The following is a 27695-nucleotide window of genomic DNA, read 5'->3' as shown; positions in this document are numbered from 1 at the left end:
CTTTCACCGTCTGGTTCTGTGAGCGTGTGTTGTCTTGTAGGATGGAACCTTGTCTTTCACCGTCTGGTTCTGTGAGCGTGTGTTGTCTTGTAGGATGGAACACTTTCCACTTTCAGGAACTTTATGGTCTAATGGTTATGACAACAGGCATGAAACATGACAAAGCGCCAGGTATGACCAACCAGAGACCACAACATTTACAAGTTTCCCACCACTGAACTAACATATAATAATGTAATATGTCATTCTGTAGTCTCAGCCATTCCCCCTGTATGTTGTCAAAGAGCTATCTGGGTTAGAAATCTGTATGACGTCATTAACCTGAGATAGGGCCCTCTCCACCTGCTCCACTCTGCCAACTAACAATTCACTAAAATCACAAGCGACTAACATTTAAATTTAGTTTTTCCATTTTATTTAAGTCGAAGTGCAACTGTTTTGTGCAATTGTAACGTCACATTTGTTGTGGGCTGAGAAACATTGTCCTGACATTCAGTACCAGTCAACAGTTTGAACACACCTACTCATTCAAGGATGAGAGGAGTAGAGTAGAACAGAGAGGAGCAGAGTAGAGAGAGGAGCAGAGTAGAACAGAGAGGAGTAGAGTAGAACAGAGAGGAGCAGAGTAGAGAGAGGAGCAGAGTAGAACAGAGAGGAGTAGAGTAGAACAGAGAGACAACCATCTCTGCAGCACTCCACCAATCAGGCCTTTCTGACATACAGTACCAGTCAACAGTTTGAACACACCTACTCATTCAAGGATGAGAGGAGTAGAATAGAACAGAGAGGAGCAGAGTAGAACAGAGAGGAGTAGAGTAGAACAGAGAGGAGCAGAGTAGAGCAGAGTAGAACAGAGAGACAACCATCTCTGCAGCACTCCACCAATCAGGCCTTTCTGACCTACAGTACAGGTCAACAGTGTGAACACACCTACTCATTTAAGAATTTTTCTTTATTTTTACTATTTTCTACCCCTTTGCCTTGATGACAGCTTTGCACACTCTTGGCATTATCTCAACCCGGCTTCACCTGGAATGCTTTCCCACCAGTCTTGAAGGAGTTCCCACATATGCTGAGCACTTTTGTGCTTCTTAATGCATTTTAGCCAATCAGTTGTGTTGTGACAAATAGTAAAAATAAAAACCCTGGACTGAGTAGGTGGGTCCAAACTTGGATGGGTACTTCTACACATTACCCTTAAATAACTAGCTTTTATTTCCTTATATCCCGGGTCAATGTACAGAGCACTTATTTATTAAACTAGCTTTTATTTCCTTATAATATATATATATATATTATATATATTTCAAACTGTCCAATAGTTTAAATGATTTGAGCAAATGAACATCTTCTGCACAGGTAAATCATATACAGTGCAGTACAAGGGGCTGTCAGTGTGAGGGTTAGACACAGTCTGTATAGAGTCTGGAGTGGCTATTCTCTTCCCGCTCTGAGCAGTAACATCACAGTCCAGCCTGAGGAAAACAGGCTGTTTGCTTAACATAGGTTGAATTGGTATCTGGAACAAACCTAGAAACAGCCCTATCCCAAAAACACTGAAACTCTCATCAGCCCCCTTTCCCAAAACATTTCCATTCCCTCCATACTTACGTCTGAGGGAGGAGGAGAGAGGAAGAGGAGGGAGGAGGAGAGAGGAAGGAGGAGGAGAGAGGAAGAGAGGAGGGGCAACGTCTCCATCATTACGTCTGAGGGAGGAGAAGAGAGGAGAGGGGCAACAACATCTCCATCATTACATCAGAGAGGAAGAGAGGAGGGGAGAGGATAAAGGAGGAGAAGAGAGGAGGGGAGGGGAGAGAGGAGGAGAAGAGAGGAAGAGAGGAGGAGAGAGGAAGAGGAGGAGAGAGGAAGAGGAGGGGAGAGGAGGAGAAGAGGAAGAGAGGGGAGGGAAGAGAGGGGAGGGGAGAGAGGAGGACAAGAGAGGAGAGGAGAGAGGAGGAAAAGAGAGGAGGGGCAACATCTCCTCCATCATTACGTCTGAGGGAAGAGGAGAGAGGGGCACCAACATCATCATTACGTCAGAGAGGAGAGAGGAGGAAGAGAGGGGCAACAACATCTCCATCATTACGTCTGAGGGAGGAGAAGAGAGGAGAGAGGAGGGGAGAGAGAAGAAGAGAGGGTGACATTGTGAGCAACAACCAGTTCCAAAAGGCGATCACTGCTTCTTCTAAAGTTCTGTTACACCACATCACCCCTCATACGGAATAGACCGCTATGAGAATAGTGTTTCTTCTATTTCATTCTGAAAGTATTCAGACCCCTCAAATGTTTTCACATGTTATGGTACAGCCTTATCCTAAAATGGATTAAATACAATTTAAAAATCCTCAACCTACACACAATACCCCATAATGACAACGCGAAAACAGGTTTTTGAAATTTTAGCAAATTTATAAAACAAAAACAGCTTATTTACATAAGTATTCCGACCCTTTGCTATGAGACAGGAAATTGTGCTCAGGTGCATTCTGTTTCCATTGATCATCCTTGAGAAGTTTCCACAACTTGATTGGAGTCCATCTGTGGTAAATTCAATTGATTGGACATGATTTGGAAAGGTACACACCTGTCTATATAATAGCCCACAGTTGACAGTGCATGTCAGAGCAAAAACCAAGCCATGAGGTCAAAGGAATTGTCCACAGAGCTCCGAAATAGGATTGTGTCGAGGAACAGATCTGGGGAAGAGTACCAAACATTAGAGTGGCCAGATGGAAGCCACTCCTCAGTAAAAGGCACATGACAGCCCACTTGGAGTTTGCCAAAAGGCACCAAAAGACTCTCAGACCATGAGAAACAAGATTCTATGGTCTGATAAAACCAAGATTGAACTCTTTGGTCTGAATGCCAACCATCATGTCTGGAGGAAACCTGGCACCATCACTACGGTGAAGCATGGTGATGGCAGCATCATGATGTGGGGATGTTTTTCAGCAGCAGGGACTGGGAGACTAGTCAGGATCGAGGAAAAGATGAACGGAGCAACGTACAATGAGATCCTTGATGAAAACCTGCTCCATATCGCTCAGAACCTCAGACTGGGGTGAAGGTTCACCTTTCAACAGGACAACGACCCTAAGCACACAGCCAAGACAATGCAGGAGTAGCTTCAGGAAGTCTCTGAATGTCCTTGAGTGGTCCAGCCAGAGCCTGGACTTGAACCCGATCGAACATCTCTGGAGAGACCTGAAAATAGTTGTGCAGCGACGTTCCCCATCCAACCTGACAGAGCTTGAGAGGATCTGCAAAGAATGGGAGAAACTCCACAAATACAGGTGTGCCAAGCTTGTAGCATCATACCCAAGAAGAATCAAGGCTGTAATCGCTGGCAGAGGTGCTTCAACAAAGTACTGAGTAAAGGGTCTGAGTACTTATGTAAATGTGATATTTCCGTATATTTAATACATTTCCCAAAATTACTAAAAACCTGTTTTTGTTTAGTCATTACGGGGTAATGTGTGTAGATTGATGTGGGGGGAAAAAAAACAATTTCATCAATTTTAGAATGGACTGTAATGCAACAAAATTTGGAAAAACTAAAGTGGTCTGAATTTATTTCCAAATGCACTGTATGTTCCACCCTACGCCCCATACCAGATGGTGTCTTGTTTTCTCTTTCTTTAATGATCCCTACAGATAATGCACCTCATTTCTTGTTCTTTGATTCAATTCACAGCTCGGTAATAATCCAACAAAATGAAAATGTAAAGAAATGGCAGCAACGGCACAATTCAACAGTCACTGTAGAGATCTGAAGACAGTGTACCAGTTGTGGGTTGTTGTCGGTTTCATCTCCATGACAACTGTCCATCTGTTCCATTCACCTCCCTGGTCTCCATGGCGATCGTCTGAAGCATTCCAAGCGAAGAGAACACCTGACACACAAGTGTCCATCATTGTCTTTGGTCAGTTAAATAAATGTGCAAAACATGGTTTTTATATTTGTAGCAGTCTCTCCTTGATTGAGCCATAGTGGTTCTTGTTGCATTGCATGAGGTCAGTTCGCAGTAGAGTAAAGGTTCTCCTCCCTCCTGCGTACGTCTCTCTGAGGAAGGGGGCTATGTAGAGGTCCCAGAGCTCTGTGAGGACGGCAGGGGCTGAGGCTGGGGGTTAGAGGAGCCTGTCGCTGTCGGGGAGCCAGAGCTGGGCTGGACCTGAGCCTGGAACTGAGCCATCTGCTCTGGGCTGGCCAGGGTTTTCAGGAGGCTGTTCTCCTGCTCCAACTGGGAGTTCCTCTCGACCAGCTCCTTAATCTGTTCCTTCAACACATCTACCTCCTCTCTCACAGCATACATCAGGTGGCTCTTTACCAGGTCCTGAGAGAGAGATGGAAGGGGAAAGAGAGATGGAAGGGGGAGAGAGAGAAAGGAACGGAGGGAAGGAGAGAGAAAGGGAGGAAGTGGCGAGAAAGGGAGGAAGTGGCGGAGAGAGAAAGGGAGGAAGTGGCGGAGAGAGAAAGGGAGGAAGTGGCGGAGAGAGAAAGGGAAGGAGGGAGAGAGAGAAAGGGAAGGAGGGAGAGAGAGAAAGGGAAGGAGGGAAGGAGAGAGAAAGGGAAGGAGGGAAGGAGAGAGAAAGGGAAGGAGGGAAGGAGAGAGAAAGGGAAGGAGGGAAGGAGAGAGAAAGGGAAGGAGAGAGAAAGGGAAGGAGGGAAGGAGAGAGAAAGGGAAGGAGAGAGAAAGGGAAGGAGAGAGAAAGGGAAGGAGGGAAGGAGAGAGACAGGGAAGGATGGAAGGAGAGAGACAGGGAAGGAGAGAGAGATGGAGGAAGTGGCGGAGAGAGAGAGAGAGAGAGATAAAGGGAGAGAAATGTACAGTTGAAGTCGGAAGGTTACATACACCTTAGCCAAATACATTTAAACTCCGTTTTTCACAATAGGATCACCACTTTATTTTAAGAATGTGAAATGTCAGAATAATAGTAGAGAGAATGATTTATTTCAGCTTTTATTTCTTTCATCACATTCAGTGGGTCAGACGTTTACATAGACTCAATTAGTATTTGGTAGCATTGCCTTTAAATTGTTTAACTTGCCACATTGCCACTTCCCACATTAAGTTGGGTGAATTTTGGCCCATTCCTCCTGACAGAGCTGGTGTAACTAAGTCAGGTTTGAAGGACTCCTTGCTCGTACACGCCTTTTCAGTTCTGCCCACAAATTGTCTATAGGATTGAGGTCAGGGCTTTGTGATGGCCACTAAAATACCTTGACTTTGTTGTCCTTGCCATAACTGATTTCTTTAGATTTTCCAGTGATGTTAAGGAAAGAGGCACTGAGTTTGAAGGTAGGCCTTGAAATACATCCACAGGTACACCTCCAATTGACTCAAATTATGTCAATTAGGCAATCAGAAGCTTCTAAAGCAATGACATAATTTTCTGGAATTTTCCAAGCTGTTTAAAGGCACAGTCAACTTAGTGTATGTAAACTTCTGACCCACTGGAATTGTGATACAGTGAATTATAAATGAAATAATCCTGTAAACAATTGTTGGAAAAATGACTTGTGTCATGCAAAAGGTAGATGTCCTAACCGACTTGCCCAAACTGTACTTTGTTAATTAACAAGAAATTTGTGGAGTGGTTGAAAAACTAATTGTAATGATTCCAACCTAAGTGTACGTAAACTTCAGACTTCAATGCTACCAAATACTAATCGAGTGTATGTAAACTTCTGACCCACTGGGAATGAGATGAAAGAAATACAAGCAAAATTGAATGATTTCTCTACGATTATTCTGACATTTCACATTCTTAAAATGAAGTGGTGATCCTAACTGACCTAAGACAGGGAATTTTTACTAGGATTAAAGGTCAGGAATTGTGAAAAACTGAGTTTAAATGTATTTGGTAAAGGTGTATGTAACCTTCTAACTCCAACTGTATGTGTTGGCTGTCCTTTAGGAGCTCACTGTGTGTGTATTGTGTTGGCTGTCCTTTAGGAGCTCACTGTGTGTGTATTGTGTTGGCTGTCCTTTAGGAGCTCACTGTGTGTGTATTGTGTTGGCTGTCCTTTAGGAGCTCACTGTGTGTGTATTGTGTTGGTTGTGCTTTAGGAGCTCACTGTGTGTGTATTGTGTTGGCTGTCCTTTAGGAGCTCACTGTGTGTGTAGTGTTAGCTGTCCTTTAGGAGCTCACTGTGTGTGTATTGTGTTGGATGTCCTTTAGGAGCTCACTGTGTGTGTATTGTGTTGGATGTCCTTTAGGAGCTCACTGTGTGTGTATTGTGTTAGCTGTCCTTTAGGAGCTCACTGTGTGTGCACTGTGTTAGCTGTCCTTTAGGAGCTCACTGTGTGTGTAGTGTTAGCTGTCCTTTAGGAGCTCACTGTGTGTGTATTGTGTTATCTGTCCTTTAGGAGCTCACTGTGTATTGTGTTATCTGTCCTTTAGGAGCTCACTGTGTATTGTGTTATCGGTCCTTTAGGAGCTCACTGTGTATTGTGTTGGCTGTCCTTTAGGAGCTCACTGTGTGTGTATTGTGTTGGCTGTCCTTTAGGAGCTCACTGTGTGTGTATTGTGTTAGCTGTCCTTTGGGAGCTCACTGTGTGTGTATTGTGTTGGCTGTCCTTTAGGAGCTCACTGTGTGTGTATTGTGTTAGCTGTCCTTTAGGAGCTCACTGTGTGTGTATTGTGTTGGCTGTCCTTTAGGAGCTCACTGTGTATTGTGTTAGCTGTCCTTTAGGAGCTCACTGTGTGTGTATTGTGTTAGCTGTCCTTTAGGAGCTCACTGTGTATTGTGTTATCTGTCCTGTCCACCGTATTCAACAGTTCAGAAAGTCAGAAAGGATGCAGCATATCTAATCATCAAGACGAAGTAAAAACCACACACAGACTGATGGAAACTGATGGAATGAACGATCAATACTAATCTCTCCATGAAATAAATCCATACAGAAAAGTCCTCTTCTGCTGTGATGATACAATTTTGATATCACAACGCTATTGTTGTGTGCAGGCAGTCCCATAGCAGTTAATTAGTTGTATATTCAGTTCCCTCCTAACTGACAAGCCAGAGAACAAAATGTTCTGCATAGGGAGGGAGGAGCTAACAGACAAGTAATTTATACCAGGGCATCTGGGGGCAGAACCCCGGCTTGCCTAGCAACACCTGACGGAACAGACAGAACCGAAAAGCAACCGGATCACAGAACATACAGACGGTTGCAGTCATTCAATCAAAGTGTTTTTACTGTACCATGTATCCAACGGTTTTATTAACGACACGTTCCCTCTCTCCCAGAACAGTCAGATGTTCCAAAACATTAATTCGACCCCAGTACTCTGAACACCGGTCCTACACCGTTTAAATGAAGTTGACATTTACATTTCACCTTTGAGTCATTTAGATTTGATTATATACATATTAACAATGAGGATATTAACTTACCATTGCTTGTTCGATTTTATTGTCGATGGCCACCAAACTGGCACCAGAACAGCTGAAACACAAACAGATTAATTCAAACATTATGATGCATCATCGCCTGTAAAGATATCACTGGGGTTGAGACAGATGTTGACCCGGTGGGTATTAGATATCACTGGGGTTGAGACAGATGTTGACCCGGTGGGTATTACATATCACTGGGGTTGAGACAGATGTTGACCCGGTGGGTATTACATATCACTGGGGTTGAGACAGATGTTGACCCGGTGGGTATTACATATCACTGGGGTTGAGACAGATGTTGACCCGGTGGGTATTAGATATCACTGGGGTTGAGACAGATGTTGACCCGGTGGGTATTAGATATCACTGGGGTTGAGACAGATGTTGACCCGGTGGGTATTACATATCACTGGGGTTGAGACAGATGTTGACCCGGTGGGTATTAGATATCACTGGGGTTGAGACAGATGTTGACCCGGTGGGTATTAGATATCACTGGGGTTGAGACAGATGTTGACCCGGTGGGTATTAGATATCACTGGGGTTGAGACAGATGTTGACCCGGTGGGTATTAGATATCACTGGGGTTGAGACAGATGTTGACCCGGTGGGTATTAGATATCACTGGGGTTGAGACAGATGTTGACCCGGTGGGTATTACATATCACTGGGGTTGAGACAGATGTTGACCCGGTGGGTATTAGATATCACTGGGGTTGAGACAGATGTTGACCCGGTGGGTATTACATATCACTGGGGTTGAGACAGATGTTGACCCGGTGGGTATTACATATCACTGGGGTTGAGACAGATGTTGACCCGGTGGGTATTACATATCACTGGGGTTGAGACAGATGTTGACCCGGTGGGTATTACATATCACTGGGGTTGAGACAGATGTTGACCCGGTGGGTATTAGATATCACTGGGGTTGAGACAGATGTTGACCCGGTGGGTATTAGATATCACTGGGGTTGAGACAGATGTTGACCCGGTGGGTATTAGATATCACTGGGGTTGAGACAGATGTTGACCCGGTGGGTATTAGATATCACTGGGGTTGAGACAGATGTTGACCCGGTGGGTATTAGATATCACTGGGGTTGAGACAGATGTTGACCCGGTGGGTATTACATATCACTGGGGTTGAGACAGATGTTGACCCGGTGGGTATTACATATCACTGGGGTTGAGACAGATGTTGACCCGGTGGGTATTACATATCACTGGGGTTGAGACAGATGTTGACCCGGTGGGTATTAGATATCACTGGGGTTGAGACAGATGTTGACCCGGTGGGTATTAGATATCACTGGGGTTGAGACAGATGTTGACCCGGTGGGTATTAGATATCACTGGGGTTGAGACAGATGTTGACCCGGTGGGTATTAGATATCACTGGGGTTGAGACAGATGTTGACCCGGTGGGTATTAGATATCACTGGGGTTGAGACAGATGTTGACCCGGTGGGTATTAGATATCACTGGGGTTGAGACAGATGTTGACCCGGTGGGTATTAGATATCACTGGGGTTGAGACAGATGTTGACCCGGTGGGTATTAGATATCACTGGGGTTGAGACAGATGTTGACCCGGTGGGTATTAGATATCACTGGGGTTGAGACAGATGTTGACCCGGTGGGTATTAGATATCACTGGGGTTGAGACAGATGTTGACCCGGTGGGTATTAGATATCACTGGGGTTGAGACAGATGTTGACCCGGTGGGTATTACATATCACTGGGGTTGAGACAGATGTTGACCCGGTGGGTATTACATATCACTGGGGTTGAGACAGATGTTGACCCAGATGTGGGTATTAGATATCACTGGGGTTGAGACAGATGTTGACCCGGTGGGTATTAGATATCACTGGGGTTGAGACAGATGTTGACCCGGTGGGTATTAGATATCACTGGGGTTGAGACAGATGGGTATGACCTGGGGTGGGTATTATTACATATCACTGGGGTTGAGACAGATGTTGACCCGGTGGGTATTACATATCACTGGGGTTGAGACAGATGTTGACCCGGTGGGTATTACATATCACTGGGGTTGAGACAGATGTTGACCCGGTGGGTATTAGATATCACTGGGGTTGAGACAGATGTTGACCCGGTGGGTATTAGATATCACTGGGGTTGAGACAGATGTTGACCTGGGGTTGAGACAGATGGGTATTACATATCACTGGGGTTGAGACAGATGTTGACCCGGTGGGTATTAGATATCCCGGTGGGTATTAGATATCACTGGGGTTGAGACAGATGTTGACCCGGTGGGTATTAGATATCACTGGGGTTGAGACAGATGTTGACCCGGTGGGTATTAGATATCACTGGGGTTGAGACAGATGTTGACCCGGTGGGTATTAGATATCACTGGGGTTGAGACAGATGTTGACCCGGTGGGTATTACATATCACTGGGGTTGAGACAGATGTTGACCCGGTGGGTATTAGATATCACTGGGGTTGAGACAGATGTTGACCCGGTGGGTATTAGATATCACTGGGGTTGAGACAGATGTTGACCCGGTGGGTATTACATATCACTGGGGTTGAGACAGATGTTGACCCGGTGGGTATTACATATCACTGGGGTTGAGACAGATGTTGACCCGGTGGGTATTACATATCACTGGGGTTGAGACAGATGTTGACCTGGGGTGGGTGGAGACAGATGTTGACCCGGTGGGTATTAGATATCACTGGGGTTGAGACAGATGTTGACCCGGTGGGTATTAGATATCACTGGGGTTGAGACAGATGTTGACCCGGTGGGTATTAGATATCACTGGGGTTGAGACAGATGTTGACCCGGTGGGTATTACATATCACTGGGGTTGAGACAGATGTTGACCCGGTGGGTATTAGATATCACTGGGGTTGAGACAGATGTTGACCCGGTGGGTATTAGATATCACTGGGGTTGAGACAGATGTTGACCCGGTGGGTATTAGATATCACTGGGGTTGAGACAGATGTTGACCCGGTGGGTATTAGATATCACTGGGGTTGAGACAGATGTTGACCCGGTGGGTATTAGATATCACTGGGGTTGAGACAGATGTTGACCCGGTGGGTATTAGATATCACTGGGGTTGAGACAGATGTTGACCCGGTGGGTATTAGATATCACTGGGGTTGAGACAGATGTTGACCCGGTGGGTATTACATATCACTGGGGTTGAGACAGATGTTGACCCGGTGGGTATTACATATCACTGGGGTTGAGACAGATGTTGACCCGGTGGGTATTAGATATCACTGGGGTTGAGACAGATGTTGACCCGGTGGGTATTAGATATCACTGGGGTTGAGACAGATGTTGACCCGGTGGGTATTACATATCACTGGGGTTGAGACAGATGTTGACCCGGTGGGTATTACATATCACTGGGGTTGAGACAGATGTTGACCCGGTGGGTATTACATATCACTGGGGTTGAGACAGATGTTGACCCGGTGGGTATTACATATCACTGGGGTTGAGACAGATGTTGACCCGGTGGGTATTAGATATCACTGGGGTTGAGACAGATGTTGACCCGGTGGGTATTAGATATCACTGGGGTTGAGACAGATGTTGACCCGGTGGGTATTAGATATCACTGGGGTTGAGACAGATGTTGACCCGGTGGGTATTAGATATCACTGGGGTTGAGACAGATGTTGACCCGGTGGGTATTACATATCACTGGGGTTGAGACAGATGTTGACCCGGTGGGTATTAGATATCACTGGGGTTGAGACAGATGTTGACCCGGTGGGTATTAGATATCACTGGGGTTGAGACAGATGTTGACCCGGTGGGTATTAGATATCACTGGGGTTGAGACAGATGTTGACCCGGTGGGTATTACATATCACTGGGGTTGAGACAGATGTTGACCCGGTGGGTATTACATATCACTGGGGTTGAGACAGATGTTGACCCGGTGGGTATTAGATATCACTGGGGTTGAGACAGATGTTGACCCGGTGGGTATTAGATATCACTGGGGTTGAGACAGATGTTGACCCGGTGGGTATTACATATCACTGGGGTTGAGACAGATGTTGACCCGGTGGGTATTAGATATCACTGGGGTTGAGACAGATGTTGACCCGGTGGGTATTACATATCACTGGGGTTGAGACAGATGTTGACCCGGTGGGTATTACATATCACTGGGGTTGAGACAGATGTTGACCCGGTGGGTATTAGATATCACTGGGGTTGAGACAGATGTTGACCCGGTGGGTATTAGATATCACTGGGGTTGAGACAGATGTTGACCCGGTGGGTATTAGATATCACTGGGGTTGAGACAGATGTTGACCCGGTGGGTATTAGATATCACTGGGGTTGAGACAGATGTTGACCCGGTGGGTATTAGATATCACTGGGGTTGAGACAGATGTTGACCCGGTGGGTATTACATATCACTGGGGTTGAGACAGATGTTGACCCGGTGGGTATTAGATATCACTGGGGTTGAGACAGATGTTGACCCGGTGGGTATTACATATCACTGGGGTTGAGACAGATGTTGACCCGGTGGGTATTACATATCACTGGGGTTGAGACAGATGTTGACCCGGTGGGTATTACATATCACTGGGGTTGAGACAGATGTTGACCCGGTGGGTATTACATATCACTGGGGTGGGATGTTGATTACATATCACTGGGGTTGAGACAGATGTTGACCCGGTGGGTATTAGATATCACTGGGGTTGAGACAGATGTTGACCCGGTGGGTATTACATATCACTGGGGTTGAGACAGATGTTGACCCGGTGGGTATTACATATCACTGGGGTTGAGACAGATGTTGACCCGGTGGGTATTAGATATCACTGGGGTTGAGACAGATGTTGACCCGGTGGGTATTAGATATCACTGGGGTTGAGACAGATGTTGACCCGGTGGGTATTAGATATCACTGGGGTTGAGACAGATGTTGACCCGGTGGGTATTAGATATCACTGGGGTTGAGACAGATGTTGACCCGGTGGGTATTAGATATCACTGGGGTTGAGACAGATGTTGACCCGGTGGGTATTACATATCACTGGGGTTGAGACAGATGTTGACCAGGTGGGTATTAGATATCACTGGGGTTGAGACAGATGTTGACCCGGTGGGTATTACATATCACTGGGGTTGACCCCCGGTGGGTATTACATATCACTGGGGTTGAGACAGATGTTGACCCTGGTGGGTATTAGATATCACTGGGGTTGAGACAGATGTTGACCCGGTGGGTATTAGATATCACTGGGGTTGAGACAGATGTTGACCCGGTGGGTATTACATATCACTGGGGTTGAGACAGATGTTGACCCGGTGGGTATTAGATATCACTGGGGTTGAGACAGATGTTGACCCGGTGGGTATTACATATCACTGGGGTTGAGACAGATGTTGACCCGGTGGGTATTAGATATCACTGGGGTTGAGACAGATGTTGACCCGGTGGGTATTACATATCACTGGGGTTGAGACAGATGTTGACCCGGTGGGTATTACATATCACTGGGGTTGAGACAGATGTTGACCCGGTGGGTATTAGATATCACTGGGGTTGAGACAGATGTTGACCCGGTGGGTATTAGATATCACTGGGGTTGAGACAGATGTTGACCCGGTGGGTATTAGATATCACTGGGGTTGAGACAGATGTTGACCCGGTGGGTATTAGATATCACTGGGGTTGAGACAGATGTTGACCCGGTGGGTATTAGATATCACTGGGGTTGAGACAGATGTCGACCCGGTGGGTATTAATGAAGGTGCATTCTGAATTCTTAATAAACTGATTTCTGCTTTTCCATCACATTAAAATGGACTGAATGAAGGAATGTACCACTATTACACTTTAATATATAGCTAGAAGATTATTATTGTTGGGGTTTAACTATCAGGTTATTGCTGTGGGGCTTTAGCTACAAGGTTGGGGTTTAACTATCAGGTTATTGCTGTGGGGCTTTAGCTACAAGGTTGGGGTTTAACTATCAGGTTATTGCTGTGGGGCTTTAGCTACAAGGTTGGGGTTTAACTATCAGGTTATTGCTGTGGGGCTTTAGCTACAAGGTTGGGTTTTAACTATCAGGTTATTGTTGTGGGGCTTTAGCTACAAGGTTGGGGTTTAACTATCAGGTTATTGTTGTGGGGCTTTAGCTACAAGGTTGGGGTTTAACTATCAGGTTATTGTTGTGGGGCTTTAGCTACATGGTTGGGGTTTAACTATCAGGTTATTGTTGTGGGGCTTTAGCTACATTTATAGTCAACACGATGCGGAAAAGTTAAACACTGCAGAGCTCATCACGTTATGAAGCCCTCAATACTGCAGGGCAGCCTCAAGACCACACCACATAAAAGCATATAAACATCATCCCCATACATTGACATCCAATTCAAACCGCCACGGTCCCATTCATTCAATGCATAGCCATATTCTATTGTCTTTGCAAATGAATGAATGAATGGTTTGATAAATAAGCTAGGAAAACATTTTACCTATTGTCAAGCCTGACTGGAGTTGTCTCTTTTGCAAGCACAGATGACAGAAAAGAGATAAATTCCTCAGTTGACAAACACCAACGTCCATCTCCACTGTATAAAATTGGGAATTCATTATTTTTTTTGTCCAGTAACACCAAAAGGCAATACTTCAAATGTAGAAAATGTCCAGTATAATAAATAAAAGTAAAAAATATTCAAACAGAATTGGCAGAAATTCTGTTCTCTGGGCAATACAAGGTGGCAACCGGGGCAGCCCTGCTCATGTACCGACGCAGAACAAAGAATAAGAACAGTGTGACTGACTAACTCTGCTCAGCTGGGAATCTGCAGCTCCTGTCCCAACTGCACAAATTATGCCATTGGCGGAGAGAGAGACCTCATTTTAATAATTTAAGTGGCAACGCCCCCACCTGTGACCCTGTTTCATATGTAACTGTCCCGAACACTGCCATTCAAAACACACAGAGAACATAGGAAGCAGCCCGGGACAGGATGAGGAGTTCTCACTGGGAAACCGTTAGGAAACCCTTCTCCAATACTTCTTGTTTCTTAATTAAAAATGTTACTGTCAGCTTCAACATTTGTCATCTTCAATGTAACTAAAATGCTAAAACAACTGAAGTCCATGAATGAGCAGAATGAATGACGAATACAAGGGAAAGTCAGACCTGTTCAGGTACAGTAGACCAGAATGTGAAAATAGATGTTTTAAACAATATGGCAGCCTATAGGACCTCTACTGGGTTAGGGGGATCCACTATAGGTGGGAGTTGTGACTCCACCATAAACAGGGTTATAGGTGTAACCATAAACAGGTGGGGATCCACTGTGGGACTGTGACTCTATAGGTGTAACCATAAACAGGGTTAGGGTTATAGGGGATCCACTGCAGCGGCAGGTGGGAGTTGTGACTGTACTCTATAGGTGTAACCATAAACAGGGTTATAGGTGTAACCATAAACAGGGTTAGGGTTATAGGGGATCCACTGCAGCGGCAGGTGGGAGTTGTGACTGTACTCTATAGGTGTAACCATAAACAGGGTTATAGGTGTAACCATAAACAGGGTTAGGGTTATAGGGGATCCACTGCAGCGGCAGGTGGGAGTTGTGACTGTACTCTATAGGTGTAACCATAAACAGGGTTATAGGTTAATCCACTGCAGCAGGTGGGAGTTGTGACTGTTATAGGTGTAACCATAAACAGGGTTAGGGTTATAGGGTGATCCACTGCAGCGGCAGGTGTAAGTTGTGAACTGGGTTATAGGTGTAACCATAAACAGGGTTAGGGTTATAGGGGATCCACTGCAGCGGCAGGTGGGAGTTGTGACTGTACTCTATAGGTGTAACCATAAACAGGGTTAGGGTTATAGGGGATCAACTGCAGCGGCAGGTGGGAGTTGTGACTGTACTCTATATCAACAAACTAAAAAACATTGGCACCTTTGTGTAGAAATGCTAACCGTCGTCACAGAACAGATGGATCAGAAATAGAGCAGGGTGAAACGAGGCTAAGGAGTTAGTCACTAACCTACATGTAGCCTTATCAAATGAGAGACAGTAACAACCTAGATCCAAATATAAAGGGCAGATCCTGAACAACAGACATGTCAATTTTCATCAATTTTCATCCTTACCTCTTAAAACAAGTCAAAATTCAGAGAGTGATATATCCTATATAAAAGGGCTCTACAGTGCTAGCAGCTCTATTAAAACAACAGTCAATGTTCAGCGACTGTGCTAACTGTAAGCTCCTTTGTAATTCAGGATCAGCTTCTGTGCTGTTGGTTCAGTTGGCAACTGCAGATTGGTTGAGTGAATACATGGGAACATTTTGTACTCAGTTGTACAATCAGAAGAGGATCCTTCCATGGTTCGATCTTATGCAAATATGAACACTCGTGCTGAGCGATTAACCAACATTTCAGTCATTTTCGGTTTTCAAACAACTAAATTGGCCGAGGTCAGTGCAATTATTTTAATTGCATTTCTTTGTTTTTTTCCCTCTGTGAACTCGATAGAGATAAATCAGATCCAGAATGAACTGTGTGATGAGTCTCTGTCTGTGTGTGTGTAGGTATGTTAGAACAATCCCTGCCTGCACCTGTAGCTACCCTGTCTCTTCTCATCAGCTCTCTCAAATGCGTGCACACACACCTAAGAGCACAACACACAAGAACACACACACACACACACACTACCTAAGAGCACGACACACTTGAGTAAGACGCACAGAAAAAAACACAGCAGAGAGCACGGTCTCAGCTCAAGTAAACAATGTAATAACCCAAATGTACTTTTATGCTAACCCCATCTCCCCCACACATCCCTAACCCTAACCCATACCTAACCTTAACCCTCAGACGATGCCCCATACCTAACCCTCAGACGATGCCCCATACCTAACCCCATCTCCCCCATACCTAACCCCAACATGCCCCATACCTAACCCCATCTCCCCACACAATGCCCCATACCTAACACCCCCCAGACAATGCCCCATACCTAACCCCATCTCCCCCATACCTAACCCCATCTCCCCCACAATGCCCCATACCTAACCCCATCTCCCCCACACAATGCCCCATACCTAACCCCTAGACGATGCCCCATACCTATCCCCATCTCCCCCACACAATGCCCCATACCTAACCCCTAGACGATGCCCCGTACCTAACCCCATCTCCCCCACACATGCCCCATACCTAACCTAACCTTAACCCTCAGACGATGCCCCATACCCACCCCACGATGCCCCATACCTAACCCCCAACCCTAACATCAAGATGCCCCATACCTAACACCCCAAGACGATGCCCCATACCTAACATCAAGACGATGCCCCATACCTAACACCCCAAGACGATGCCCCATACCTAACACCCCAAGACGATGCCCCATATCTAACACCCCAAGACGATGCCCCATACCTAACACCCCAAGACGATGCCCCGTACCTAACCCCATCTCCCCCACACAATGCCCCATACCTAACCTAACCTTAACCCTCAGACGATGCCCCATACCTAACACCCCAAGACGATGCCCCATACCTAACACCCCAAGACGATGCCCCATACCTAACACCCCAAGACGAAGCCCCGTAACTAACCCCCCACACGATGTTCCATACCTAACCCTAACCCCCACACGATGCCCCATACCTAACCCTAACCCCCAAGATGCACCATAACTAACCCCAACCCCTACACAATGCCCCATACCTAACCCCCACACGATGCCCCATACCTAACCCCCAGACGATGCCCCATACCAAACCCCCCCACAAGAAGCTCCGTACATCACCCCCCCACACGATGCTCCGTACCTAACCCCCCATACCTAACCCTAACCCCCAAAGATGCACCATACCTAACCCCAACCCCTACACGATGCCCCATACCTAACCCCATCTCCCCCACACGATGCACCATACCTAACCCCATCTCCCCCACACAATGCCCCATACCTATCTCCCCCACACGATGCCCCATACCTAACCCCCTCTCCCCCACACAATGCCCCATACCTAACCCCCCCACCCGATGCCCCATACCTAACCCCCCCACACACACGATGCTCCATACCCAATCCCCCCCACCCCACACGATGCTCCATACCTAATCCCCCCCACCCCACACAATGCTCCATACCTCATCCCTCCACACACGATGCGCCATACCTAACCCCATCTCTCCCATACCTAACACCCCAAGACGATGCCCCGTACCTAACACCCCAAGACGATGCCCCGTACCTAACACCCCAAGACGATGCCCCGTACCTAACACCCCAAGACGATTCCCCGTACCTAACACCCCAAGACGATGCCCCGTACCTAACACCCCAAGACGATGCACCGTACCTAACCCCCAGACAATGCCCCATACCTAACCCCCAAGACAATGCCCCATACCTAACCCCCCTACACAATGCCCCATACCTAACCCCCACACGATGCCCCATACCTAACCCCCCCACACACACGATGCTCCATACCTAACCCCCCCACACACACAATGCTCCATACCTAATCCCCCCCACCCCACACGATGCTCCATACCTTATCCCCCCCACACGATGCTCCATACCTAATCCCCCCCACCCCACACGATGCTCCATACCTCATCCCTCCACACACGATGCGCCATACCTAACCCCATCTCTCCCATACCTAACACCCCCAGACGATGCCCCATACCTAACCCCCAGACGATGCCCCATACCTAACCCCCAGACGATGCCCCATACCGAACCCCCAGACGATGCCCCATACCTAACCCCCAGACGATTCCCCATACCTAACCCCCAGACGATTCCCCATACCTAACCCCCAGACGATTCCCCATACCTAACCCCCAGACGATTCCCCATACCTAACCCCCAACCCCCATACCTAACCCCCAGACGATGACAATGCCCCATACCTAACCCCCAAGACAATGCCCCATACCTAACCCCCCTACACAATGCCCCATACCTAACCCCCACACGATGCCCCATACCTAACCCCCCCACACACACGATGCCCCATACCTAACCCCCACACACACACACAATGCTCCATACCTAATCCCCCCACCCCACACGATGCTCCATACCTAATCCCCCCACCCCACACGATGCTCCATACCTAATCCCCCCCACCCCACACGATGCTCCATACCTAATCCCCCCCACCCCACACGATGCTCCATACCTAATCCCTCCACACACGATGCGCCATACCTAACCCCATCTCTCCCATACCTAACACCCCCAGACGATGCCCGGTACCTAACCCCCAGACGATGCCCCGTAAACCCCCAAGACGATGCCCCGTACCCAACCCCAAAGACGATGCCCCGTACCCAACCCCCAAGACGATGCCCCGTACATACCCCCCAAGACGATGCCCCGTACCTAACCCCCCAAGACGATGCCCCGTACCTAACCCCCAAGACGAAGCCCCGTACCTAACCCCCCCAGACGATGCCCCGTACCTAACCCCCCACACGAAGCCCCGTATAACCCCCCACACGATACCTAACCCCCACACGAAGCCCCGTACCTAACCCCCCACATGCCCATACCTAACCCCCCACACGATGCTCAGTACCTAACCCCCCACACGATGCTCAGGACATAACCCCAACCCCACACGATGCCCCGTACATAACCCCCACACGATGCCCCATACCTAACCCCCAGACGATTCCCCATACCTAACCCCCAGACGATTCCCCATACCTAACCCCCAGACGATTCCCCATACCTAACCCCCAGACGATTCCCCCATACCTAACCACCAGACGATGCCCCATACCTAACCCCCAGACAATGCCCCATACCTAACCCCCAGACAATGCCCCATACCTAACCCCCAGACGATTCCCCATACCTAACCCCCAGACAATGCCCCATACCTAACCCCCAAGACAATGCCCCATACCTAACCCCCCCTACACAATGCCCCATACCTAACCCCCACACGATGCCCCATACCTAACCCCCCCACACACACGATGCTCCATACCTAACCCCCCACACACACACACACAATGCTCCATACCTAATCCCCCCCACCCCACACGATGCTCCATACCTAATCCCCCCCACCCCACACGATGCTCCATACCTAATCCCCCCCACCCCACACGATGCTCCATACCTCATCCCTCCACACACGATGCGCCATACCTAACCCCATCTCTCCCATACCTAACACCCCCAGACGATGCCCCATACCTAACCCCAGACGATGCCCCATACCTAACCCCCAGACGATGCCCCATACCGAACCCCCAGACGATGCCCCATACCTAACCCCCAGACGATTCCCCATACCTAACCCCCCGATTCCCCATACCTAACCCCCAGACGATTCCCCATACCTAACCCCAGACGATGCCCCATACCTAACCCCCAGACAATGCCCCATACCTAACCCCCAGACAATGCCCCATACCTAACCCCCAAGACAATGCCCCATACCTAACCCCCCTACACAATGCCCCATACCTAACCCCCACACGATGCCCCATACCTAACCCCCTCACACACACGATGCTCCATACCTAACCCCCCACACACACACGATGCTCCATACCTAATCCCCCCACCCCACACGATGCTCCATACCTAATCCCCCCACCCCACACGATGCTCCATACCTAATCCCCCCACCCCACACGATGCTCCATACCTAATCCCCCCCACCCCACACGATGCTCCATACCTAATCCCTCCACACACAATGCGCCATACCTAACCCCATCTCTCCCATACCTAACACCCCCAGACGATGCCCCATACCTAACCCCCAGACGATGCCCCATACCTAACCCCCAAGACGATGCCCCATACCTAACCCCCAAGACGATGCCCCATACCTAACCCCCAAGACGATGCCCCATACCTAACCCCCCTACACGATGCCCCATACCTAACCCCCCTACACGATGCCCCATACCTAACCCCCACACGATGCCCCATACCTAACCCCCACACGATGCCCCATACCTAACCCCCCAAGACGATGCCCCATACCTAACCCCCAGACGATGCCCCATACCAAACCCCCCCACAAGAAGCTCCGTACATCACCCCCCGCACGATGCTCCGTACCTAACCCCCGCACGATGCCCCGTACCTAACCCCCGCACCCCCACCTAACCCCCGCACGATGCCCCATACCTAACCCCCAGCACGATGCCCCATACCTAACCCCCGCACGATGCCCCATACCTAACCCCCGCACGATGCCCCATACCTAACCCCCCCATACCTAACCCTAACCCCCAAAAGATGCACCATACCTAACCCCAACCCCTACACAATGCCCCATACCTAACCCCATCTCCCCCACACAATGCCCCATACCTAACCCCATCTCCCCCACACGATGCCCCATACCTAACCCCCCACACGATGCCCCATACCTAATCCCCCCACCCCACACGATGCTCCATACCTAATCCCCCTCACCCCACACGATGCTCCATACCTAATCCCCCCCACACGATGCTCCATACCTAACCCCCAAGACAATGCCCCATACCTAACCCCCCTACACAATGCCCCATACCTAACCCCCCTACACAATGCCCCATACCTAACCCCCACACGATGCCCCATACCTAACCCCCACACACACACGATGCTCCATACCTAATCCCCCCACCCCACACGATGCTCCATACCTAATCCCCCCACCCCACACAATGCTCCATACCTAATCCCCCCCACCCCACACGATGCTCCATACCTAATCCCTCCACACACAATGCGCCATACCTAACCCCATCTCTCCCATACCTAACACCCCCAGACGATGCCCCGTACCCAACCCCCAGACGATGCCCCGTACCCAACCCCCAAGACGATGCCCCGTACCCAACCCCCAAGACGATGCCCCGTACATACCCCCCAAGACGATGCCCCGTACCTAACCCCCCAAGACGATGCCCCGTACCTAACCCCCAAGACGCCCCGACCTGCGATGCCCCGTACCTAACCCCCACACGAAGCCCGGTACCTAACCCCCCACACGCCCCGTATAACCCCCCACACGCCCCGTACCTAACCCCCCACACGATGCTCAGTACCTAACCCCCCACACGATGCTCAGGACATAACCCCAACCCCACACGATGCCCCGTACCTAACCCCCCACACGATGCTCCGTACATAACCCCAACCCCACACGATGCCCCGTACCTAACCCCCCCCCCCCACAGAAATGCGCCAAACCTAACCCCAACCCCCACACGATGCCCCGTACATAACCCCAACCCCACACGATGCCCCGTACATAACCCCAACCCCACACGATGCCCCGTACATAACCCCAACCCCACACGATGCCCCGTACATAACCCCAACCCCACACGATGCCCCGTACATAACCCCAACCCCACACGATGCCCCGTACATAACCCCAACCCCACACGATGCCCCGTACCCCCCAACCCCACACGATGCCCCGTACCCCCAACCCCACACGATGCCCCGTACCCCCAACCCATGCTCCGTACATAACCCCAACCCATGCTCCGTACATAACCCCAACCCCACACAATGCCCCGTACATAACCCCAACCCATGCCCCGTACCCCCAACCCCCCCGTACACCCCAACCCATGCCCCTCCGTACCCCAACCCCACACAATGCCCCGTAACCCCAACCCATGCCCCGATGCCCCCAACCCATGCTCCGTACATAACCCCAACCCCACACAATGCCCCGTACATAACCCCAACCCATGCCCCGTACATAACCCCAACCCATGCCCCGTACATAACCCCAACCCATGCCCCGTACATAACCCCAACCCATGCCCCGTACCCCCAACCCATGCCCCGTACCCAACCCCACACGATGCCCCGTACCCAACCCCACACGATGCCCCGTACCCAACCCCACACGATGCCCCGTACATAACCCCAACCGATGCCCCGTACATAACCCCAACCCCACACGATGCCCCGATAACCCCAACCCCACACGATGCCCCGTACACCCCCCAACCCCACACGATGCCCCGTACATAACCCCAACCCCACACGATGCCCCGTACATAACCCCAACCCCACACGATGCCCCGTACATAACCCCAACCCCACACGATGCCCCGTACATAACCCCAACCCCACACGATGCCCCGTACCCAACCCCACACGATGCCCCGTACATAACCCCAACCGATGCCCCGTACATAACCCCAACCCCACACGATGCCCCGTACATAACCCCAACCCCACACGATGCCCCGTACATAACCCCAACCCCACACGATGCCCCGTACATAACCCCAACCCCACACGATGCCCCGTACATAACCCCAACCCCACACGATGCCCCGTACATAACCCCAACCCCACACGATGCTCCGTACATAACCCCAACCCCACACGATGCTCCGTACATAACCCCAACCCCACACGATGCTCCGTACCTAAGCCCCTCCACACGATTATCCATACCTAACCCCCCCCCACAGAAATGCGCCAAACCTAACCCTAACCCCCACACGATGCCCCATACCTCACCCTAACCCCCACACGATACCTAACCCTAACCCCCACACGATACCTAACCCTAACCCCCACACAATACCTAACCCTAACCCCCACACGATGCTCCATACCTAACGATGCAGTTGTGGGAAGCCTTCATTTATTAAAAATCCACTGCATCCTGCCTGAAATCACCAACTGTGTGTGTGTGTAGTAGAATCCAGATTGTTCTTCTTAATGTTGAGGCAGTCCACCATCAGTAAACAGTCCTGACATTCTCCATTTTAAAAGCAACTTAATTACCAACAAACTAAAACTGCTCCTTCTATCCGCTTGCCATGCCAGAGGGTGAGAGAATGACAAGGAAAGAGAGAGAGAGTGAGAGGCAGAGAGAAAGAGAGATATCTTTAATAAACAGCATCAGTGTTCCCCTGCGGGACGGGTGAGCTAACTTAAGCCAATTTGATGAGTATGAGGTTGTAAGTAACAAGAACATTTCCCAGGACATAGACATATCTGATATTGGCAGAAAGCTTAAATTCTTGTTAGTCTAACTGCACTGTCCAATTTACAGTAGCTATTACAGTGAAAGAATTACCATGCTGTAGTTTGAGGAGAGTGCACAACTATGTACTGGAAAATGTATCAATAAACCAATTAAGCACATTTGGGCAGTTTAAAAATCTGTCTAAAGCTTTGCACACACTGCTAAATTGAGCCTAAACTTGAATAATACATTGTGGCCTTTCTCTTACATTTCAAAGATGATGAAAAATATGATCTTTTACTAGATCTCATGTGTTATATTCTCCTACATTCATTTCACATTTCCAAATTTCAAACTGTTTCCTTTCAAATGGTATCAAGAATATGCATATCCTTGCTTCAGGTCCTGAGCTACAGGTAGTTCAATTTGGGTTTGTCATTTTAGGCAGAAATGAAAAAAAAGGGTCTGATCCTTGAGGTTTTTAAGGTCCAGTTGCCAGGACCACACATACAAATTCCATGTAGACACCGTTGCCCTAGAGCACATAAACCAAACCTACCTCAGCCTAAACATCAGCGCCAAAGGTAACTTCCACAAAGCTGTGAACTAGTGACGCACCGATGAGACACTTTTGGCCGATACTCGATATTTTCCTCGCCAAAATAAATTATACTGATAACCGATATAAAAAATTTGAGCGGCATTAAGCATTCTAGTACAGTTAAATAGTTCACACACACAACAAGTTATTTTGTTGGCATTTACGCATGTCCCCACTACCAGTAAAACAATCAAAACATTTCTTTCACTCACTTTCTGTGTTGTTCATTTGTTCAGTCGTTCCATTCACAACTAGGATTTCTATGGAATGCCATTTGGGTCTTTGCGTATCAGAAAGGATACATGTCAAATAAGCTTGTTGATCAATCAGGACCTGAATATGACTGCACATCACATAATAATTTAACACGTTCATAAATGTTTTACGTAGTTAGACATTACACTATCCCTTGTATTTCATATGTCACAACAATTATTCGATACGTATGCCAAGATGCTGGTAAAGTTGTCTCGCGCATCTACAGTGCAGGTCATAGAGAAAGAAAAGCTAGCTCATGGATGCAAACAATGTTCTTCCCCATAAACAGCAAAACAACAATCTGTTTCAGTAGCTATATAGTTAGCTAGCTAACATCTGTTTCAGGAGCTATATAGTTAGCTAGCTAACATCTGTTTCAGTAGCTATATAGTTAGCTAGCTAACATCTGTTTCAGTAAATAGTTTTAGCTAACATCTGTTTCAGGAGCTTACAGTTCCCTTGCTAACATCTGTTTCAGGACAATTAGTTAGATAGCTAACATCCGCCAAGATGCTGGTAAAGTTAGTCTAGCTAACATCCAGTGCAGGTCATATAGTTAGCTAGCTAACATCCGTTTCAAAGCAATAGTTCTTCCATCTGTTTCAGGAGCTAAACAGCAAAACAACAATCTGTTTCAGTAGCTATATAGTTAGCTAGCTAACATCTGTTTCAGTAGCTATATAGTTAGCTAGCTAACATCTGTTTCAGGAGCTATATAGTTAGCTAGCTAACATCTGTTTCAGTAGCTATATAGTTAGCTAGCTAACATCTGTTTCAGGAGCTATATAGTTAGCTAGCTAACATCTGTTTCAGTAGCTATATAGTTAGCTAGCTAACATCTGTTTCAGTAGCTATATAGTTAGCTAGCTAACATCTGTTTCAGTAGATTTTTTTATTTTTTTCACATTTATTTAACCAGGTAAGCTAGTTGAGAACAAGTTCTCATTTGCAACTAACTGCGACCTGGCCAAGATAAAGCATAGCAGTTCGACACATACAACAACACAGAGTTACACATGGAATGAACAAAACATACAGTCTATATACAGTGAGTGCAAATAAGGTCAAATAAGGGAGTTAAGGCAATGAATAGGTCATGGTGGCGAAGTAATTACAATATGGCAATTAAACACTGGAATGGTAGATATGCAAAAGATGGATGTGCAAGTAGAGATACTGTGGTGCAAAAGGAGCTAAATAAATAAATACAGTATGGGAATGAGGTAGATAGATGGGCTGTATACAGATGGGCTATGAACAGGTGCAGTGATCTGTGAGCTGCTCTGAATAGGGTGGGGCTTTACCAAGCAGAGACTTGTAGATAACCTGTAGCCAATGGGTTTGGTGACGAGTATGAAGCGAGGGCCAGCCAACTAGAGCGTACAGGTCGCAGTGGTGTGTAGTATATGGGGCTTTGGTGACAAAAACGGATGACAATGTGTTAGACTGCATCCAGTTTGCTGAGTAGAGTGTTGGAGGCTATTTTATAGATGACGTCGCCGAAGTCAAGGATCGGTAGGATGGTCAGTTTTACGAAGGTATGTTTGGCAGCATGAGTAAAGGAAGCTTTGTTGCGAAATAGGAAGCCGATTCTAGATTTCATTTTTGATTGGAGATGCTTAATGTGAGTCTGGAAGGAGAGTTTACAGTCTAGCCAGACACCTAGGTATTTGTAGTTATCCACGTATTCTAAATCAGAGCCGTCCAGAGTAGTGATGCTGGATGGGCGGGCAGGTGCGGGCAATGATCGGTTGAATAGCATGCATTTAGTTTTATTTGCGTTTAAGAGCAGTTGGAGGCCACGGAAGGAGAGTTGTATGGCATTGAAGCTCGTCTGGAGGTTAGTTAACACAGTGTCCAAAGAAGGGCTAGATGTTTACAGAATGGTGTCGTCTGCGTAGAGGTGGATCAGGGAATTACCCGCAGCAAGAGCGACATCGTTGATATATACAAAGAAAAGAGTCTGCCTGATATTTGAACCTAGTGATACCCCCATAGAGACTGCCAGAGGTCCGGACAATAGGCCCTCCGATTTGACACACTGAACTCTATCTGAGAAGTAGTTGGTGAACCAGGCAAGGCAGTCATTTGAGAAACCAAGGCTGTTGAGTTTGCCGATAAGAATAGTCATTGACAGAGTCTAAATCCTTGGCCAGGTCGATGAAGACAGCTGCACAGCATTGTCTTTTATCGATGGCGGTTATGATATAGTTTAGTACGTTGAGCGTGGCTGAGGTACACCCGTGACCAGCTCGGAAACCGAATTGCACAGCGGAGAAGGTACGGTGGGATTCGAAATAGTCACTGATCTGTTTATTAACTTGATTTTCAAAGACTTTAGAAAGGCAGGGCGGGATGGATATAGGTCTGTAACAGTTTGGGTCTAGACTGTCACCCCCTTTGAAGAGGGGGATGACCGCGGCAGCTTTCCAATCTTTAGGGATCTCGGACGAAACGAAAGAGGTTGAACAGGCTGGAAATAGGGGTTGCAACAATGGTGGCGGATTATTTTAGAGAGGGTGCAGAGTGTCTAGTCCAGCTGATTTGTACAGGTCCAGGTTTTGCAGCTCTTTCAGAACATCTGCAATCTGGATTTGGGTGAAGGAGAAGCTGGGGAGACTCGGGCAAGTAGCTGCGAGGGGTGCGGAGCTGTTGGCCGGGGTTGGGGTAGCCAGGAGGAAAGCCGTAGAGAAATGCTTATTGAAATGTTTGATTATCATGTATTTATCTGTGGTGACGGTGTTTCCTAGCCTCATTGCAGTGGGCAGCTGGGAGGAGGTGCTCTTGTTCTCCATGGACTTTACAGTGTCCCAAAACTTTTTGGAGTTAGAGCTACAGAATGCAAATTTCTGTTTGAAAAAGATAGCCTTTGCTTTCCTGACTGACGGTGTGTATTGGTTCCTGACTTCCCTGAACAGTTGCATATTGCGGGGACTATTCGATGCAATTGCAGTCCGCCACAGGATGTTTTTTGTGCTGGTCAAGGGCAGTCAGGTCTGGAGTGAACCAAGGGATATATCTGTTCTCAGTTCTACAGTTTTTGAAAGGGGCATGCTTATTTAAGATGGTGAGGAAATTACTTTTAAAGTTCGACCAGGCATCTTCGACTGACGGGATGAGGTCAATATCCTTCCAGGATACCTGGGCCAGGTGAATTAGAAAGGCCTGCGCGCAGAAGTGTTTTCGGGAGCGTTTGACAATGATGAGGTGTGGTCGTTTGACCCGCGGACCAATAGCGGATGCAAGCAATGAGGCAGTGATCGCTGAGATCCTGATTGGAAACAGCAGAGGTGTATTTGGAGGGCAAGTTGGTCAGGATAATATCTATGAGGGTGCCCATGTTTACAGATTTAGGGTTGTACCTGGTGATTTCCTTGATAATTTGTGTGAGGTTGAGGGCATCTAGCTTAGATTGTAGGATTGCTGGGGTGTT

General features: G+C 48.0%; 1 protein-coding gene across 1 annotated transcript in view; it reads right to left on the bottom strand.

Moving 5' to 3' along the window:
* Positions 1 to 392: 392 nt before the first annotated feature.
* Positions 393 to 27695, bottom strand: part of LOC135532346 (TSC22 domain family protein 1-like) — a 35111-nt gene continuing 7808 nt past the window's right edge. The window contains exons 3-4 of the mRNA XM_064959912.1: positions 7403 to 7454; positions 393 to 4334 (exon numbers count right to left, since the gene is read on the bottom strand). Of these exons, the coding sequence (XP_064815984.1) occupies positions 4077 to 4334; positions 7403 to 7454 (310 nt within the window). The 3' untranslated portion in view covers positions 393 to 4076. The remainder of the gene's footprint in view (positions 4335 to 7402; positions 7455 to 27695) is intronic.

This window comes from Oncorhynchus masou, unplaced genomic scaffold, assembly GCF_036934945.1.
Source record: "Oncorhynchus masou masou isolate Uvic2021 unplaced genomic scaffold, UVic_Omas_1.1 unplaced_scaffold_1829, whole genome shotgun sequence".
In the NCBI taxonomy this organism is placed as follows: Eukaryota; Metazoa; Chordata; class Actinopteri; order Salmoniformes; family Salmonidae; genus Oncorhynchus; species Oncorhynchus masou.
The sequence above is the reverse complement of the archived record's forward strand: the minus strand, read 5'-3'. Positions and strand labels throughout refer to the sequence as shown.